Source organism: Mustela putorius, unplaced genomic scaffold, assembly GCF_011764305.1.
Source record: "Mustela putorius furo isolate JIRA1106 unplaced genomic scaffold, ASM1176430v1.1 tig00003853_pilon_pilon_pilon, whole genome shotgun sequence".
In the NCBI taxonomy this organism is placed as follows: Eukaryota; Metazoa; Chordata; class Mammalia; order Carnivora; family Mustelidae; genus Mustela; species Mustela putorius.
The window spans coordinates 34,870,348-34,889,544 of record NW_025422005.1 but is presented as its reverse complement, the minus strand read 5'-3'; the positions used below and the strand labels follow the sequence as shown (position 1 = coordinate 34,889,544).

General features: G+C 38.0%; 1 protein-coding gene across 4 annotated transcripts in view; it reads left to right on the top strand.

Moving 5' to 3' along the window:
* Positions 1–19,197, top strand: part of EIF2B3 (eukaryotic translation initiation factor 2B subunit gamma) — a 126,921-nt gene that overhangs the window by 4,456 nt on the left and 103,268 nt on the right. For all 4 annotated transcript variants that reach the window (XM_004740461.3, XM_004740460.3, XM_045064427.1 and 1 more), the window contains exon 3: positions 1,756–1,901. In XM_004740461.3, coding sequence (XP_004740518.1) covers positions 1,756–1,901 — 146 coding nt within the window. The remainder of the gene's footprint in view (positions 1–1,755; positions 1,902–19,197) is intronic.

The window sequence follows — 19,197 nt, the reverse complement described above, 5'->3', positions numbered from 1 at the left end:
TGTAGTCCTGCTTAGTTTTTTTCTTTCTATCCACACATAAGAGTCTTAGTCCAGTTATTAGACTGTCCCATATTTCCAGTTACTTCCTTGACTATGCACTCTCCCTAAAATGTTCTCTCCAAAAAAAAAAAAAAAAAGAAATAGTAAAATAAAATGTCTTCTCCAAAATGTTATCTTCTCTTTGAAGTTCCAAACAGCCTCAATCACCCTGTCCTCGATGGTTCCATCACACTTTGTTTTTCTATCTCAGTACCCACCAAGGCCTGTTTTATGCTGTAATTAGTGGAATGGAAGACTGATCTGAGAGCAGCTACTGTACTTCATTCATCTTTGTAACATCAGTATTTATAGAGTGTATACTAAAGAAGTTTTCAGTGGTCTTGAATTTATCTTGACCTATCTCAAAGGCCATCACTTCCACTTTCTTAGTCATTTCTCCATGTTAAGTTTCTTAAGAATAGGAACCATGTTGAATTCATCTCTGACTTCTCAGTGCCTATTTTTTCTTTACATATGAAGTGTATTTGTATTTATTGGTTGAATGAGTTGGTACTAAAAGCAAAGCAGGGAATGGAAGAAAGGTGAGAGAAGGAAGGAAGGAAAATTAAATGATTTGGAAAAGAAAGAGGGAGGAAGAAAGAGAAGGGAAGAAAATAGAAAAGTATGATTATGGTGAAAGGGAGAGAAAATTGTTACCTGGAACACTATCATGGAACAAGTGGAAATTGAGATGCTAAAATCTGATCTTCAGGGGCACCTGGATGGCTCAGTGGGTTAAAGCCTCTGCCTTCGGCTCATGTCATGATCCCAGGGTTCTGGGATCGAGTCCTGCATCAGGCTCTCTGCTCAGCAGGGAGCCTGCTTCTCTCCCTCTTCTGCCTGCCTCTCTGCCTACTTGTATCTGTCTCTCTGTCAAATAAGTAAACAAGATCTTTAAAAATAAATAAAATCTGATCTTCAGACATTAGCAATACAAGTTATGTTGCAGTGAATTACATTACCCTACCAAAGATCATTAACAAAGATTTCCAGTTTTCTGTCATTCATTACCAGATATGTGGATAAAATGAAGACATCTGTTAAGTGGGGATTGTCTCTTGGTAGCGTTCATTGTGGTCCTCAGTGAAGTACTCATGGCTACCTGGTAGGAAGTGGTGATAGCTCTTCCTTTGTAGTGAATGAAGATTTCAAATGTGATCCCATTTGTATCTGCTTTGATGCATGCTCTTCTGAGCTCTTTGCATCAAGTAATGATATGTAATTTTTTAAAAGATTTTATTTATTTATTTGACAGACAGAGATCACAAGTAGGCAGAGAAGCAGGCAGAGAGAGAGAAAGAAGCAGGCTCCCTGCTGAGCAGAAAGCCCAATGTGGGGCTCCATCCCAGGACCCTGGGATCATGACCTGAACCGAAAGCAGAGGCTTTAACCCACTGAGCCACCCAGGTGCCCCATATATAATATATTAAAGTGTGGGCTCTAATCATCAGACGAGTTTTATCTTGAGTCCATTGCTTACTAGTTGTGTAACCCTGAACAAAGTGACTTAATATCTTTTAGTCCAAGTTTTCTCATTTGTAAAATGAGATTGTTGTAAGAATTGAGAGAATGCCTGTAAATACATTGAAAAGGTTCAGTAATATCAACTGTTATTATTAAATCTAGAAACAGACCAAATTTAATTGAACTGGTGAAACCACTGTCTAAATAAATGTGTTTTTGTGTTTTTCCTTCTTTTTCCCTTTTGTTCTGTAGAAGTCATCATCATCACAACCAGGGATGTCCAAAAGGCTCTATCTGCAGAATTCAAGATGAAAATGAAGCTAGATATTGTGTGTATTCCTGATGAAGCTGACAGGGGAACTGCAGATTCTCTGCGCCAAATATACCCAAAACTTAAGGTGAGAAACAATTTCTTGATTTGTATTACTTATTGAAGATAAATATCACCTTATGTTTTCCTACAACAGTTTATAATGCTTTTTCGAAAATGTATTCTAGCATCACATATTTTGTTGCCCATGTACTCTTCAACCACTTTTTTTTTTTTAGATGTATGTATTTATTTAAGTCATTTTTGTACCTAACATGGGGCTCAAATTCATGACCCCAAGATCAAAAGTCACATACTCCTCTGACTGAGACATTTAGTTATTACAGTCACTGGTTTCCAGTATTTTTGAGTAATTGTACATCTTTATAAAAAAGATATGCCTTTTTTTTTTTTTTAAGATTTTATTTTCTATTTGACAGAGAGAGACACAGTGACAGAGGGAACACAAGCCGAGGGAGTGGGAGAGGGAGAAGCAGGCTTCCTGTGATGGTGGGGCTCAATCCCAGGACCCTGGGATCATGACCTGAGCTGAACGCAGACACTTAATGACTGAGCCACCCAGAGGCCCCAAAATAGGCTTTTTTTTTTTTTAAAGATTTTTTATATCATTTGAGAGAGAGATCATGAGTGAGAGCACAAGCAGGGAGGTGAGTCAGAGGGAGAGGGAAAGCAGAGTCCCCACTGAGCAGGGAGCCTGACACAGGGCTCGATCCCAGGACCCTAGGATCATGACCTGAGCCGAAGGCAAATGCTTAACTGACTGAACCACTCAATCACCCCAAAAAAGATAAATTCCAAATGTGCTTTTAAAGATTCCATTTAGGGATGCCTGTGTGGCTCAGTTGGTTGGGCAGCTGCCTTCGGCTCAGGTCATGATCCTAGCATCCTGGGATCAAGTCCCACATCAGGCTCCTTGCTCAGCAGGGAGCCTGCTTCTCCCTCTGCCTCTGCCTGCCACTCTGTCTGCCTGTTCTCATTCTCTCTGACAAATAAATAAATAAAATCTTTTAAAATAAAAAAGATTCTATTTAAATGAAGTTCATGAACAAGCAAACTTTATTTATTCATTTCTCTATTTATTAATTTTTAGAGAGAATGCGTGTGTGTGGAGGGGTGCAGGGGGTGGGAGTGGGGGGAGGACAGAGGAGAGAGAGAGAGAATCCCAGGCAGGATCCATGCTCAGTGTGCAGCGTGACTCAGGGCTCAGTCCCACAACCCAGAGATAATGACCTGAGCCAAAAGCAAGAACTGGATGCTCAACTGACTGAGCCACCCGGGTCCCCCCATGAATAAGCAAAACTTAATCTATAGTGATAAAAATCAGAGCCGGAGTTCACTCCGCAGATGACAGATTGACCAGAAAAAAGTACAAAGGAATTTTCAAAAATTCCTGACTCTCATCCTTACAATATAACATTTGACCTTTTGATCTACTTTGATTAGATACTAACAAGGGCATATGAATATGAGGGCACAGTCTCCCTACTGGCCTGTGGCCAATGAACTGAGAAATATCCACTGTATACTATTTTTATTTTATTTTATTTTATTTTTTTTTAAGATTTTATTTATTTATCAGATAGAGATCACAAGTAGGCAAAGAGGCAGTCAGAGAGAGAGGGGGAAGCAGGCTCGCTGCTGAGCAGAGAGCCCAATGCGGGGCTCGATCCCAGGACCCTGAGATCATGACCTGAGCCGAAGGCAGAGTCTTTAACCCACTGAGCCACCCAGGCGCCCCCATTATATACTATTTTTAAATTGATATCCTCTGGAGAAAATTCAATCTGTATGATAATGTTGCCATCTTGTTTGAATTGAGGAGCAGTCTCTCCTGGTATTTCTGGTAACTGTAAACAGATGTATTAATATATTCAACCTGCCTATGCACTAAAGAACAAAAAATTAATGCAGAAATGTATATGGCCGGGGTACCTGGGTGGGTCAGAGGGTTAAGCCTTTGCCTTCAGCTCAGGTCATGGTCTCAGGGTCCTGGGATCAGGGCTCTCTTTTTAGCAGGAAGCCTGCTTCCCCGCTCTCTCTGCCTGCTTGTGATCTCTCTCTCTATCAAATAAATAAAAATCTTTTTAAAAAAATGAAATATATATGGTCTTACTCTCCATCCTACCATTATAGGGGAATAATTTACACACAGTAAAATACAAAGATATTAAGTATACAGTTCAGTGAGTTTTGACAGATACATACACCCTAAACACCACTACCCAAATGAAGAACATTTTCATATGAACAATTTCATAAGAATAATTCATATGTTAACTTTGCTTGTTCATGAACTAGATATAAATGGAATCATACCATTTTATTCTAGTTTCTTTGGTTCAATGTAATATTTTTCAGACTCATATTGTTGCAGATATAACTAGTTTTTTTTTTTATTCCATTGAATAAATATACCACTATTTACTCATTTCTCTGTTGGGTCATTTGGGTTGTTTCTGATTTTGAGATATCATTAATAAAGCTGTTACGAATATTGTTCTGCAAATCTTTTTGTGAAAATATTCTAGTTTGTAGGGCTTACTGTATTAGAAACTGCCATATAGGTTTCCAAGTGGTTATACCATTTTATACTTCCATCAACAATGTGTAAGGATTACATTTGCTTCATGTCTTCATCAACACCTAATATTGTCAATTGTACTTTTACATTTTAACTATTCTAGTGGATATAAATGTAGTAGTATCTTGTGGTTTTAATTTGCATTTCTCTGATAATAGTGATGCTAACTACCTGTCCATGTGGTTACTGGCCATTTGTTTATATTTATGGAGGGTTCGAAGCATTTGCCTATTTTTAAATTGAGTTGTTTACCTTTTTTTATTGATTATAGAAATTCCGTATGTATTCTAGGTGCAAGCCTTTTGCCAAATGTGTTGTAACTATCTTCTGCCAGTCTCTGGCTTGCCTTTTTACTTTTTTAATGGTGTCTTTTCATGACCAGAATTTTTTGATGTTGATGAAATTCAGATTATTGCTTTTTTTTCCTTTGTGGTTAATATACTTTTTGTGTCCTCTCTAAGAAATCTTTGCCTATCCCAAGCTTGTGAATATATTCCTTTTTTTTCTTTTTTAAGATTTATTTATTTGAGGGGTACTTGGGTGGCTCAGTCGTTAAGTGTCTGCCTTCGGCTCAGGTCATGATCCCAGAGTCCTGGGATCGAGCCCCGCCTCAGGTTCCTTGCTTGGTAGGAAACTTGCTTCTCCCTCTCCCACTTCCCCTGCTTGTGTTCCCTCTCTCACTGTGTCTCTCTCTGTCAAATAAATAAATGAAAACCTTACAAAAAAGAGATTTATTTATTTGAGAGAGAAAAAGGGAGCACATGAGTGGGGGAAGGGTCAGAGAGAGAGGGAGAGAATCCCAAACAGGCTTCCCACTGAGTGTGGAGCCCCACATGGAACTCAGTCTCATGCCCCTGAGATCATGACCTGAGCCAAAACCAAGAGCTGGACACTTAATCAACTGAGCCATTCAGGTACCCCAATAAAGATACTCTTTAATGTTTACCCCATCTTGATTTAATTTTGTATGCGGCGTGAGGTAGGGATAAAATTTTCTTTTTTTCTATATGGATATTTATTCCAGCACCATTTTTTAAAAAAAGATTTTATTTATTTATTTGACAGACCAAGATCACAAGTAGGCAGAGAAGCAGGCAGAGAGAGAAAGGGAAGCAGGCTCCCTGCTGAGCAGAGAGTTCCATGCGGGTCTCTATCACAGGACCCTGGGATCATGACCTGAGCCGAAGCCAGGGGCTTTAACCCAGGCACCCCTCCAGCACGATTTGTTAGAAAGATTTTACTTTCCCCATTGAATTGGACTGGTGCCTTCATTGAAAATCAACTGACTGTATATGTGTGGTCTTTCGGTTTTCTCTATTTTGTTTCATTGGTCTATTTGTCGAGTCTTCAAAGCACATTGAATAATGTCTTGATTATTTTAGCTTTGTAGTAGGAATTGAACTGGACCTAGAGATTAGTTAACTAATTAGTTAATAACAACTAATTAGTTATAATTAGTTAATATTGATTCTTCCAGTCTTGAACATCTATTTATTTAGGTTTCTTTTAATTTCTCTCATAGTGTTTTATAATTTTCAATGTAGAAGTTTTGAACATCTCTTGGTAAATTATTCCTAGGTAGATGTTTTTAATGGTATTGTAACTGGTGCTTTTTACTCTATTTTTCAATTGTTTGTTGCTTGTGTATAGACATAAAATTGCTTTTTGAAGATTGGCCTTATCAAATTGTAGACTCCTTTTTAATCTTTATGCTTTTTTTTGTTTTTGTTTTTGTTTTTAATCTTGCCCTGGCTAGGACTGCCAGTGCAATGTATTATAGGCATTTCCATTCACTTTTGGCCTTTTCGTTTTCCTGTGCTTCCATCCAAGTAGATTTTGGTGTTTCTGACTAGAGAGATTTCCAATACCATAACGTTGGATGTGTTACTTTCTGGATGGCAGCTGCTTATTTCCTTAGGGAAGATACTGGGAATTTCACTAAGAAAATGAAATGATAGTTCTGGTCTCTCATAGGAACAGATACCAGGTTTACTAAGAAGCTTAGGGTGCTTGGTGGACTTCCCAGGGGCTGTTTTAGCTACAGTCTAATCATTTAGGATGGAGGTGTAATCTCTTCGCTCCCTAGTTTCTAACTCCTAGAAATGTTACTTTTACTTGAACCTGGAACTGGCAGTTCTAGAAGTCTCATGTGAGGCTTGTAACAATTAGGGGCCTGAGAAATAGTAGTAACAACTATAAATAGGAATAGGCATGTGAAGCAAGTAAAGTAAATGCCAGTAGGACACTGTACTTCCAAGTTCCTGCTGCTGCTTATGGTTTTAACCATTGAATCCTTATTTTAGAACCTAAAGGTAAGAGTCCTCATTAAGTCATTCTTACAGTCTCATTTCTTTTCCTCCTTTCATCCCACTTTGTTTTTACATAATTGACATCACAGCACCTTTTACATATAATCCTGCCTCTGTGCCTTTTCTTGAGCTGAGACTAGGGCTAGCAGGTCTCTGCTGTCTTTGCTGTTTCTGCTTGATTCCTCCTCCACCAATGGCTCCTGATACTTGGCTTCATGTCAACTTGCATTCCAGCCTGGAGCAGAGGCAACTAAGCTAACCTGTGGAGGAACTTAGCAGACTCCTAAATCGCCGAAGTTTGAGCTAAGCCAAAATTCAGAACCATCTGGGTGGGATCAACACACTTGTAGGAAAGGTAATGGAAATACACGTAAACAGTTGAGGAAAGTGAAACAGCCTGAGAAGGGCAGTTTGTTGGTGTTTGCTAAGAGATGTCATGTACCTCTCTGAAGTAGAAAGTTGTAGCCCCAGGCTGTGCCAGGGTTTAAAAGCAGTGCCCCCTTTGAGCCAATGTATTTCTCTTACCTTGATCCCACAAAGCAGCTTCCTAAACGTTTGGCGACTATTTTAGTCTTTTTTTAAGTAAGATTTTAGGTAAGATTATTGCCTTTGAGATTTGGGGGTTTATGAGCTTTTGATTCTTTTATCTTTACCCACTTCCTTTGGATTGAGTTCCCCAAATATTACTTTGAGGTTATCCCATGTGACTTCTGCTTTTCTAGAGAAAGACCACAACAGTATATTAGCTTTATTTGGCTTTTTTGTTTAAAATATGTTTCACCATTTTAGTTTATAATGTTTCTCATTTGCATTGCATTTGCTAAATATATTGCAGTTCTCTTTATATTTGGAAACTTCCATGCTTATAGGATATTGAAGTTGGACATCATACTTGCTGTGTGTTTTTTCAGCTGACATACATATTTTATTTGGTTTTATTCTCCTGGCACTGTTTTCTACTTCATTTTACCTTATCTCATGCCACAATTTTTGCCGACTTACTGGCTTCTCACTTTTTATTTCAGCTGCCTACCCTCTTTCCCTGACTTTTCAAGAAAGGTTACTGGCTCATTCATTCTCCCACGCCCTGGGTGAGTGAGCTCCATTCTTATAACTAGTGTTGATAACATGGAAGTTCTTAGATTTTCAGTCTTCTCCACAATAGTGTTTCATATTTGTTGATGAATGATTCATTCTTATCTATGTCCGAACTCATTCATTTACCAAATATGTATTGAGGCTATAATAATGATTATAATTGCTTAATTTATTAAATAACCAATTATGGACCATACATAGTTTGTTTGTTCTTTTTAACTATTTATCAGGGAAAACTTCAAACGTACAAAAATGGAACATTGCTCGAGTATCTGTCACCCAACTTTAGTAGTTATCAACCCAGATAATCTTTTTTTTATTTTTTAATTTTTTTGTAAGCATATAATGTATTATTAGGGGTACAGGTCTGTGAATCGCCAGGCTTACACTCTTCACAGCACTCATCATAGCATATACCCTCCCCAATGTCCATAACCCCACCCCCCCTCCCTCCCCTCCTCCCCCCAGCAACCCTCAGTTTGTTTTGTGAGATTAAGAGTCTCTTATGGTTTGTCTTCCTCCCAACTACCCCCAAACCCCCAACGTTGCATCTCCACTTCCATCATATCAGGGAGATCATATGATAGTTGTCTTTTTCCGATTGACTTATTTTGCTAAGCATAATACCCTCTAGTTCCATCCACGTCATCACAGATCAACCTAGATAATCTTATTTCATCTATATCCCCACCCGTCTTGCTCCCTCTCATATTCTTTTGAAATAAATCTCAGAAATCCTATTACTTCATCTGTAAGTATATATTACTAAGATAAGAGCTCTTTAAAAAATAAAAATAAAACTGTAAGACCATTATAACACCTAAAAAAATTAATAATTCTTTATTATCAAATATCCAAACAGTGAATAAGTTTCCAGTTGCCTCATAAATATAATTTTAAAATGTTTTAGTGTGTTTATTTAAATCAGGAGGCAAATAAAGACTATACAATTGGTTGAAATGTCTCTTTTAATATATAGATTTTCCCTCTGTCTCTTCTTTTTCTTGTAATTTATTTGTTGGAGAAACTGGGCCATTCATTTTCTCATACATTTTCCCTCACAGTCTGCATTTTGTTGATTGCGACCCTGTGGTGTTGTCTAATAAGTATCCCTCTCTTTATATTGGTATTGGTAGTTGGACCTAGAAGCTCCATTAAATTCAGGTTTTGAATTTAGGGACAAGACTTTCATAGGTGATAGTGCGTTCTTCTGTCTGGAGGCACATAAGCTTTTGGTTGTCTCTTTGGGATGTAGTAGCTGCAAGTGAATCACTGCCACAAGGCCCTGGTCCTTTTTTCTCTAGTCTTTGGCTACCTGAAGCTTACTTCTAATAGCGTCTTTAAAAAGTCTTCATGATATCGATGCTAGGTGGATTAGCTGCAGCCTTCATATTTGAAAGACAATTTATATGGATATAAAATCCTTGACTCACATTTTTTCCTTGAATATCTTAAATTCCCTCATTGATTCTCTTATAAAGTGTTGCTGTCCAAACAGTGAAAATCTTTCTTTGCCTTATGAGTGAGTTGGTCTTATTTCTGGATTCCCAAAGGTGTTTTTTAATTATTTATTTAAAGATTTTTTTTTTTAAGATTTTATTTATTTATTTGACAGAGATCACAAGTAGGCAGAGACACAGGCAGAGAGAGAGGGGAAAGCAGGCTCCCTGCTGAGCAGAGAGCCTGATGTGGGGTTCGATCCCAGGACCCTGGAACCATGACCAGAGCCAAAAGGCTTTAACCAGACACTGAAAAAAAAAGATTTTATTTTTAAATAATCTCTACACCCAATTTGGGGCTCAAACTTACAACCCCAAGATCAAGAGTTGCATGCTCCACTGACTGAGCCAGCCAGGTACCCCTATTTTATTTTTTTAAAGATTGATTTATTTATTTTAGAGGGAGAGAGAACACAAGTGAGAGGTGCAGAGGGAGAGGAAAGAGAATCTCAAGCAGACTGCGTGCTAAGCATGGAGCCTGAGGTAGGGCTCGATCCCATGACCCCAAAATCACGACCTGAGCTGAGACCAAGAGTCAGATGCTTAACCGAGTGTGCCACCCAGATGCCCCCCCATTTTAATTTTTTTTTTTTAAGTTCTGTGTACAACATAAGCCTTGAACACATGACCCCAGGATCAAGAGTCACATGCTGTACCAACTGAGCCAGCTAGTCACCCCAAGTTTTTATCTTTCTTTAAACTTTTCTGGTTTTACCATGTAATATATCCTATTGATCTGAATCATATTTTCTAGATATGTAGTATGTCCTTTTCATGTGAAGTTTTGGTCTTTTTTATTGTTTCAGATAAGTCTTCTGGAATTATAAATTTAGGTTTTTGTTCTATTTCATTACCTAGGTTTTAGTCCTTGGGATTGTTTTTTTTTTTTTAAGATTTTGTTTGAGAGAGAGTGGGTGCATGAGCCGGGGGTCGGGGTGGGCAAAGGGTGAGGGAGCAGCAGGCTCCTCACTGAGCAGAGAGCCCATAGGGGTGATCTCCAGGACTTTGAGATCATAATTGAAGTGGAAGGTAGACACTTAACCTACTAAGCCCCTAGTCTTTGGAATTCTTACACAGATGTTGGATTTTTGTTGCTTTTCTTCACTTTCAGTTATTTTGCCTCAACTTTTTATCTGTTTCTTCTTAGATTGTAGGATTTTTGTCTTTTTTTATGCTTGTTTCCCTCGAGGTATTATGCATTGCGTTGTGTTTTATTCACTTTTGTGTCCTTTCTAGTTTAGCTGTTGTTTCTGAAATGATCTTTTTTCTTTGATTTCTAACTCTTTCTTAAGTTTTGTCATCTAATTTCTAATTTTTCTAATTCAGATTTATTTTGACCTCATCTATTATTTTCTTATATTAGGTTATTTTTAAATAATTCGCCTACAGGTTTAACCTTTTTCTTTTTTTTTTTTTTTAGAGATTTTATTTATTTATTTGACAGAGAGAGATGACAAGCAGGCAGAGAGGCAGGCAGAGAGATAGGAAGAAGCAGGCTCTCTGCCGAGCAGAGAGCCTGATGTGGGGCTCGATCCCAGGACCCCGAGATCATGACCTGAGCCGAAGGCAGCGGCTTAACCCACTGAGCCACCCAGGCGCCCCAGGTTTAACCTTTTTCATGAGCATGTCTTTCTGACATGTGGTTCATTGTAGAGATGTTACTCTAACCCTTACTATGATCTTTTTCTATAATAACTTTGTACGGGATTTAACTATAATCCTTTCCTTTTAAAAAATTTTTTAAAAAATTAACATATAATGTATTATTTGTTTCAGGGGTACAGGTCTGTGATTCATCAGTCTTACACAATTCATAATGCTCACCATAGCACATAACCCTCCCATTGTCCTTCACCTAGCCACCCATCTCTCACAGCCCCCTCTACTCCAGCAGCCCTCAGTTTGTTTCCTGAGATTAAGAGTCTCTTATGGTTTGTCTCCCTCTCTGGTTTTGTCTTGTTTCATTTTTCCCTCCCCTCCCTATGATCCTCTGTCTTGTTTCTCAAATTCTTTATATCAGTGAGATCATATGATAATTGTCTTTCTCTGATTGACTTATTTTGCTTAGCATAATAGCCTCTAGTTTCATCTATGTCATTGCAAATGGCAAGATTTCAGTTTTTGATGGCTGCATAATATTCCGTTGTATATATATACACCACATATTCTTTATCCATTCATCTGTTGATGGACATCTAGGCTCTTTCCATAGTTTAGCTATTATGGACATTGCTGCTATAAATATTGGGGTGACTATAATTCTTTGTATTGCTGATTTTACCCAAATTTAATTTTCCTAAAATTTTAGAAGGGAAGGATAACTCAGGATAGCTATAGAGTCCCCTCCTTTGAGATCTTTCTCCTCTGCTCCATTATCTCCATTTTATCTGGCCTTTCTCTTTGCTTTGCACTGATTATCCTTATCCTGCTCAATTTGGATTCCAGCATATTCTCAGGGCTTCATTTTTAAAATGAGTATTAGTTTGCTAGTTTCAAGAGTTCAAAGGACTGCTCCAGCCCCTTCAGACCTTACTGAGAATAGATAAGGAGATTGAATCTTGGGTAAGTTTAATGAAAGAGTTAGTGATTAAACTTAGGTCCTTCACTTCAAAGCCTATGCTCTTAACTCCTGTACTATGCTGTCTATACAGTCTGAGATAGAGGTGAAAATCAAATATATGCTTTATCCAGTAGGGATACTTTGAAGGCTCATTAACAGATTAATATTTTAGAAATATGACCTCATGAATGAGATCCAGAGAGACCACTGGGAGGCTGTTGTAGTAATCCTAGTAAGAAATGATGAAGAACCAAACCAAGACAGTGACAGTGGTAAAAAGAGATGGGGATAAGTTGGAGAATATTTAGAACTTGGTGGTTAATTAACTGAATGTGGGAGGATAAAGAGAAGGAGAGATCAAGCATGACTCGAAGGTTTCTAGCAAGAACAACTGTGTGGATGGTGATGGCATTCACAAATTTAGAGGCTACGGGATAAGGAACGGGTTTATAGGAGAAATAAGATGTGTAAGTACATTTAGCTCACTAAATAGATTTTGCTATGAATGTGAACCATCTTTCCCACAAGAATATTAGAGTAAATAAAGAAAAGGACAGGATACAGGGGGCCTAAGGAAACACCAGTACTTAACAGACATGTAGAAAGAGAGGACCTTCTGAAAGAGGAAGAGAGATGCAACCATGGATATTTTAAAGTAATTATAACTAATACATACACAGGGTTCAAAAAGTATAAAAATGTTTATGGTAAAATGTTTCCCTTCCTTCCTTATCCACCTGGTTTCCCTGTTAGCAACCACTGTTACTAGTTTCTTCTACTTTGAGGGTGTTTTTTTTAATAATTTTTTTTTTATTTTTTAATAAACATATACTGTATTATTAGCCCCAGGGGTACAGGTCTGTGAATTGCCAGGTTTACACACTTCACAGCACTCACCATAGCACACACCCTCCCCAGTGTCCATAACCCCACCACCCTCCCCACCCTCCAGCAACCCTCAGTTTGTTTTGTGAGATTAAAATTTGAGGGTGTTTTTTGGGGCGCCTGGGTGGCTCAGTGGGTAAGCCACTGCCTTCGGCTCAGGTCATGATCTCAGGGTCCTGGGATCGAGTCCCGCATCCGGCTCTCTGCTCAGCAGGGAGCCTGCTTCCCTCTCTCTCTCTGCCTGCCTCTCCATCTACTTGTGATTTCCCTCTGTCAAATAAATACATAAAATCTTAAAAAAAAAAGATTTGAGGGTGTTTTTTGTTTTGTTTTGTTTTGTTTTGTTTTTTCTTGAGGGTGTTTTTAAGATGGAAGCAACTTGAACATTTTTATATGAGAGCTGAAGAGCCAGTGGAGAGGTGTAGAAGAAAGGAGACAAATGATGGATGAGGTCCCCAAGGAGAAAAGAAGGAATGAAGGAGCAGCTTTGGGCAGGAGGAAGGCTATATCTTCCACTAAAATGAGAAAACAGGAGGAAAGGGAAAGCTCAAATGCAGATCAGAAAGGAGAGACAGGAATTTAAAAAGTTCACTCCTGAGGCCTCTATATTCTTGAAGAAGTAGAAAGTAGGGTTGTCTGTGAGAATGTGGAGAGAGAAAGGTAATGGGATTGGGACCTGTGAGTAGTGAAAGTGCAGAACTGTCACTAGAAAATAGGAGAGCTGAGTAGGGATACTGAGAAGGAGACCTGAGCAACATGAGGGGTGCAGCTAGGGTAGAAGAATGTAAATTATAGAGCCCCTAGGTGGCTTAGTTGGTTAAGTGACTGCCTTCAGCTCAGGTCGTGATCCTGGAGTCCCAGGATCGAGTCCCACATCCCAGCTCAGTGGGGAGTTTGCTTCTCCCTCTGGCCCTCTCCTCTCTCATGCTCTCACTCTCGCTCTTGCTTAAATAAATAAAATATTTTTTAAAGGAATGTAAATGATAATTACTGCAGTTAGCACTCTTGTAGGGTTGGATATTTTTTTTCTTATTTTTCTATCTTTCACCATTGCTCAGATGTCTAGATACAGAGGCGAAGATATGTTTCAATTGATCAGAGTTATGAGCAAGGTTAATATTTGCACCCACTGAACAGGGGAAAACTGAGACCAGGAAGAATAAGATTTGACTAAGGACTCGATGGGCAAAGGGCTTCCCTCTCATCTTTCTGGCATGAGCTTGGCAAAAACTTTCCTCCCAGACCCAGTCTCTCCAGATTGGATCTGGGTGCTGGGTAAGAGTTTATCCATTCCTCTTCTGTGGGGAAGTTAGTTGGCTTCATTTCTTTCACTGAGTGTCATGCTACAACATACATCCTTGTACAAATTTCTTTGTGCTCTTGTTTTGAAGTTAGACACCTAGGAGTGATGTGTGTATCATAAGGTATGTGCATCTCCAGCTTTATTTAGATAAAGGCAAATTGCCCTTATCTAAATAAAAATAAAAAATAAAAACAAAAACATAGCCTTTTAGACAATTTTGCTTTTTATATTTGGATCTTTAAACCAGTATTTATATTTATATATGATATGACGTAAATATCTAAATTTATCTTTTTTCCAAATGAGTAGCTGGTTATTCCCACTATTTATTGAATAATCTTTTATTCTCTGATTTATACCAAGCTCCACATATGCCTGGGACTATTTCTAAGCTTTCTCTTCTCTTTCATTGGCCTCATTGTCTTTTCCTTCATCAATATCCTATTGTTTTAATTACTGTAGCTTTTTAGAAATTCTGTGTAGTAGGATGATTCCACTCTACCTCTCATTATTATTATTTATCTTTAAAGTCATCTTAACTATTTCTTTCCATTTGACATATGAATCTCTGTATTAACCATAAAAAATCTTTCTTGGTATTTGACTGGAATTACAGTGATTTTCAGTTTAATTTGAGAGAGTTGGCATTTTATAATACTGAGTCTTTTTATTCCTTAAATATACTATATCTCTATTAAGGTTATTTTGTTGTTGTTGTTTTCAAATAAGATTTGAAGTTTTTCTATAAAAAAGAAGTTTTATACATCCTGTATTGAACTTATTAGTAGATACTTTCTAATTTTGTTATGAAACATGGTATTTTTTAAGGCCCACACATTATATTTGATTATGTCTCTTTAGTCTTTTACTCTAGAACAGTCTCCCTTTCACCCACTTTTTTTCTTTATGCCATTGACTTAATCAAAGAAAACAGGTTATTTATAATCTCCCTTGTCTCTGGTGTGTCTCTTTGCTCTCTGTTGATGTCATTTAACTTGTTTCTCTTTTCCAGTATTTTCATAAAAACTGTAATTTGGATCTGAATGTGCATTAGATTCAATTTCAAATTTTTTTGTGATAATATTTTCTATATGTACTCCATATTACATTGTATCCAGATCTGAAGTCAGATATTTTTAAAAAGTCCTAGAGCTGCATGGGTGGCCCAGTGAGTTAAGTGTCTGCTTTTGGCTCAGGTCATGATGCCAGGGTCCTGGGATCGAACCCCACATTGAGCTCCCTGCTCAGCAAGGAGGCTTGTGATCTCTCTCTCTCTGTCAAATTAAAAAAAAAAAAAAATCTTAAAAAAAAAATAAGAATTCTAGATTAGAAATAATAGTCCTTCAGAATTTTTTGTTCCAAAACCAAGCAGAGAGAGGAAAACTTCCTTAATAGTTCCTTGTGCTATAGATTTTTTTTTCTTTTAAGTTTATACTTTCGCTGGATTTTCATTTATGCAGGGTCTCAGTTCAAACTCCTTGCTTCATATCGTTGTCAAGCCATATCTTTTGGCCCAGGGTAGCTCTTTAAAACCCCAGCTAAGGTAGCCAAGGTTTCTGTTCAGTTTTCACTTCCTTCTTCACTTCTGGCACTTGGTATTTTCCCTTTTTTTCTTGTAAGTTTGAATACATTTGGAATAATTTTTTTGTTAGGTCTTGTCCAAAAGTTTTAGGGTTTGTAACAGAATTTGGGGGTTCTTTCCAATGCCAGAAGCCTCCATGCTGAATACTTAATGTGCTTTATTTCATTTAATCATCTAACACCTTCTACAGTAGTCACTGTCTTTATCCCCATCTTACAAATGAGAAAAGTAGGGCTGAGGGAGCTTGAGTAACTTGCCTAAAGTTCAAGTGGAAGGAAAGACTATGCATTGGGTACCATAAGTAATTACCATTAAGTAATAAGGGATTAATAGTATAATGTCTGCTAGGTGTGACCAAATGGCACATGTCTCAGTGGAAATTGAACTATTATTTGAGAATGCAGTAGTGGAGTGGGTTAGGGATACAATAAAGAACTGAGTTAGGAGAATACTCTGTGCCGTCTAGAGAAGAACCTGCAAACACTGTTTGGATCTACTTACTGAAGGACCACTTCATGAATGTCTGTTTCTAATTGAGTCTCATAGGAAGAGAATAGGAATATGTAACAGTGGGGCAATGTGTAGGGGTAGATGTTCCTAATGTGAAGAGGATAAAATAGCTCCAGAAAAGCATGAAAATGTTGGTAGATCCTATGCTTTTAGCAGTTGAAGAATTACTACAAAGCTGAGATGCAAGGGCATATTTTTAGTTTCAAATTGTGTGAGCTGATGTCCTCACTTAGTATAAGCGTATACCTTTAAAACTTTACCCAGGTCTGTATTTCTTTGAAATATACTAAAAAGAAAACATACCAATTAAATAACTTAATTGGTAGTCTTTTTTTCTTTCTGGGTGATAAGCCTGAATTATATACATATAAGGTTTTGTTTTTTTTTAAGATTTTATTTATTTATTTGACAGAGAGAGATCACAAGTAGGCAGAGAGGCAGGCAGAGAGAGAGAGAGTGGGGGAAGTGGGCTCCCTGCTGAGCAGAGAGCCCAATGTGGGGCTCGATTCCAGGACCCTGAGATCATAACCTGAGCTCAAGGCAGAGGCTTAACCCACTGAGCCACCCAGGCACCCCTACATTTAAGGTTTAATTTGATTTTTTTTTTTTTTTTAGAAGTTGAACAATTGAGAGGGAAGGAGAATAGAAGGGCAGATGAAAAATGAGATTGAGAAGCAACAGAGACCTGCTTTGCAGTAACAGCTGATTATTCACACGAAATTAATTTACTTTAGAACCTTAGTTTATGGTCTTAGATACTACCCTAAAGTAGAGAGTTAATTTATTAGCTGATTATTGAGGGTGTAAATTTATTTTCTTTGGAGTTACCCAGAATGTTTGCTGTGAAGATCACAAGGGAGATATTTCATATTCACTGTGGATTGCTAATCCCCACAACCAGCTTGAATGGCAGACTTATACCATGTGGATATCCACCTTGAAAGGTAGATGGTATTCTGAGTAATCAGTACTCAGTTTAAATAATAATCTCCCCCAAGTCCCACACCTGGTTAGGTGCTGAGCCAGACTAGAACCCAGCCCTGGATTTGAGATACATTTGTGCATCTCAAATATACATGATTTTTCACTCATACTGCATCTGAAAGACAAGCATCAGTTGTCCTTATAATGTGCTGTAACTCTAGACCCTGGGCTTCAGAATGGGTTTAGTTAGTCTGGAATTTTCAAATTTACTTTTTTCTTCTCTTTTTAAGTCTGTGGGATCCATGTGTTTAGAATTTTTTGTATACATTAGGTAATTATATGTAAATATAGAAATCTTTTAAAGTATGCAATTCAGCGGTTCTTAGTACTATAAAACTCCGAATTAATTATTTTTGTGTGAAACATACTTAAAAATCAGCAAATCTCCTCGAGGACTCAAGGAGCTATGTAGTATCCTTGTGTCATGGGTTTGAGGATATCCTTCTCTAAGTAGAGGAAGATGCAATGTTGTGGGAAGCTTTCGATCCTGTCTAGAGCCATATGAGCAAGAATTCTGGCTCTTCTGGAGCAAAAAGAGCTCTTCTTCATGGGCCATAAGTAAGGATGTGTGTGATCAGCCCATGAAGCAAAACTTGCTGACTCCTTGGGCATTGAGCCTGACCCCCATTAGGTGCTCCTCTGATTGTCTGAGGTGATCAGTCATTCATGGCATTTTTGTGCTTCAGAAAACAATGTGATTATTCCTTAGATAAGTGTTTTGAGAACAGGGTAGTGAGGTGTCTTTAGGAGACCTCAGCGGACAAAATCTATAATAGAGTTCTGTAGCCTGTGTTTAAAACACTTACCTTATATTGCAGGTCTCAATGGCTTCTCTTAATTTAGAGATTGCAGAGTTGATCATTTTCTCTTTAATCTAGACAGGAATCTTGAGCCTCAGGCAAGCCTCATTTTCCCTTTGCCTCAGTTTCACAACCCAGAAAATAGGGGTAATGATACCAACACACTAGTTAGAGGTTTAGTTCTTTAAATTCTTTGATGTAGCAAAAGAACTATTGTTATATGTCTTATGAAACAGCTAACATGTTACAACAAAGAGCAAACTATACCCATGAAATCCCCATCCTAGGGACAGCTTGTTAGAAAGATTAAGCCTATGTGCTATTTTTAAATGTTCAAAAAGCTAAGTACAAGTTATTTTCAGTTGACTGTTTGATGTCTTTATCATATTACAAATCTCTGTCATTCTTTCCTGGAACTTTTCATTTTGCCCAAGGATTTGTTTCTGGCAGATTTCTATCTGCTTGAAAAGAATGAGTACGCTTTGGGTAAGGGAAAATCTGAGAACATGGTCCCAACTTGCCTAAAGACTTTTTTAAGTGGCACCTTTTCTTCTTATGATTGCTTGGTGGGCTGTGGTTGCCCAGGAAGGCCTCAGGATATCCCCAACGATGCCTTTTTTTGAGCTGGCTGGTGGAATAATAAAAAGTCCAGGAGTTATGGTAGAAACAAGTTAGCAAGTTGAAGGAGGGAATTTTTTAACATTTTCCCCCAACCCAGGAAATCTCAGTGAAGCTTTTCTCTTGACTTTAATAACCTAGTATGTATATCCACAGCTTGATGGAATGAGGGGCTATAGAATAGGATAGAAACATGATAGCTAGGAATTATGATAGAATACCCAGGCTGTCATCACACACTCTCTTTATCCTGGGGTGATAAGCAGCCATATGGCTTCGATTTTTGGAAGCTCTTGGAAGGGCCACCTGTCCTGCTCTGACTAGGAGAATGGACCTACGCTATATGTGGGAAGTCAGTAAACATTCTGTCATCATGACCTGGGAGTTCATTTCAAGCAGTCTATAAGCTACCCAACCTTTTTTCAGCTCTTAATTTAGACATCATCTGCTCCAGTTAGCCTTTGCTGGCTTTCTAAGACTGGATTAGGTTTCATTTTTCTGTACTTGCACAGAGGATTAAAGTGATTTGTTACATCAGTATCTCCCTGCACTAGACTGTGGGACAGGAACTATTTCTGGGTGCTCAATATGTATGTATTGAATGAATGACAGATGGCGGCAGGCTCTTTGTAAA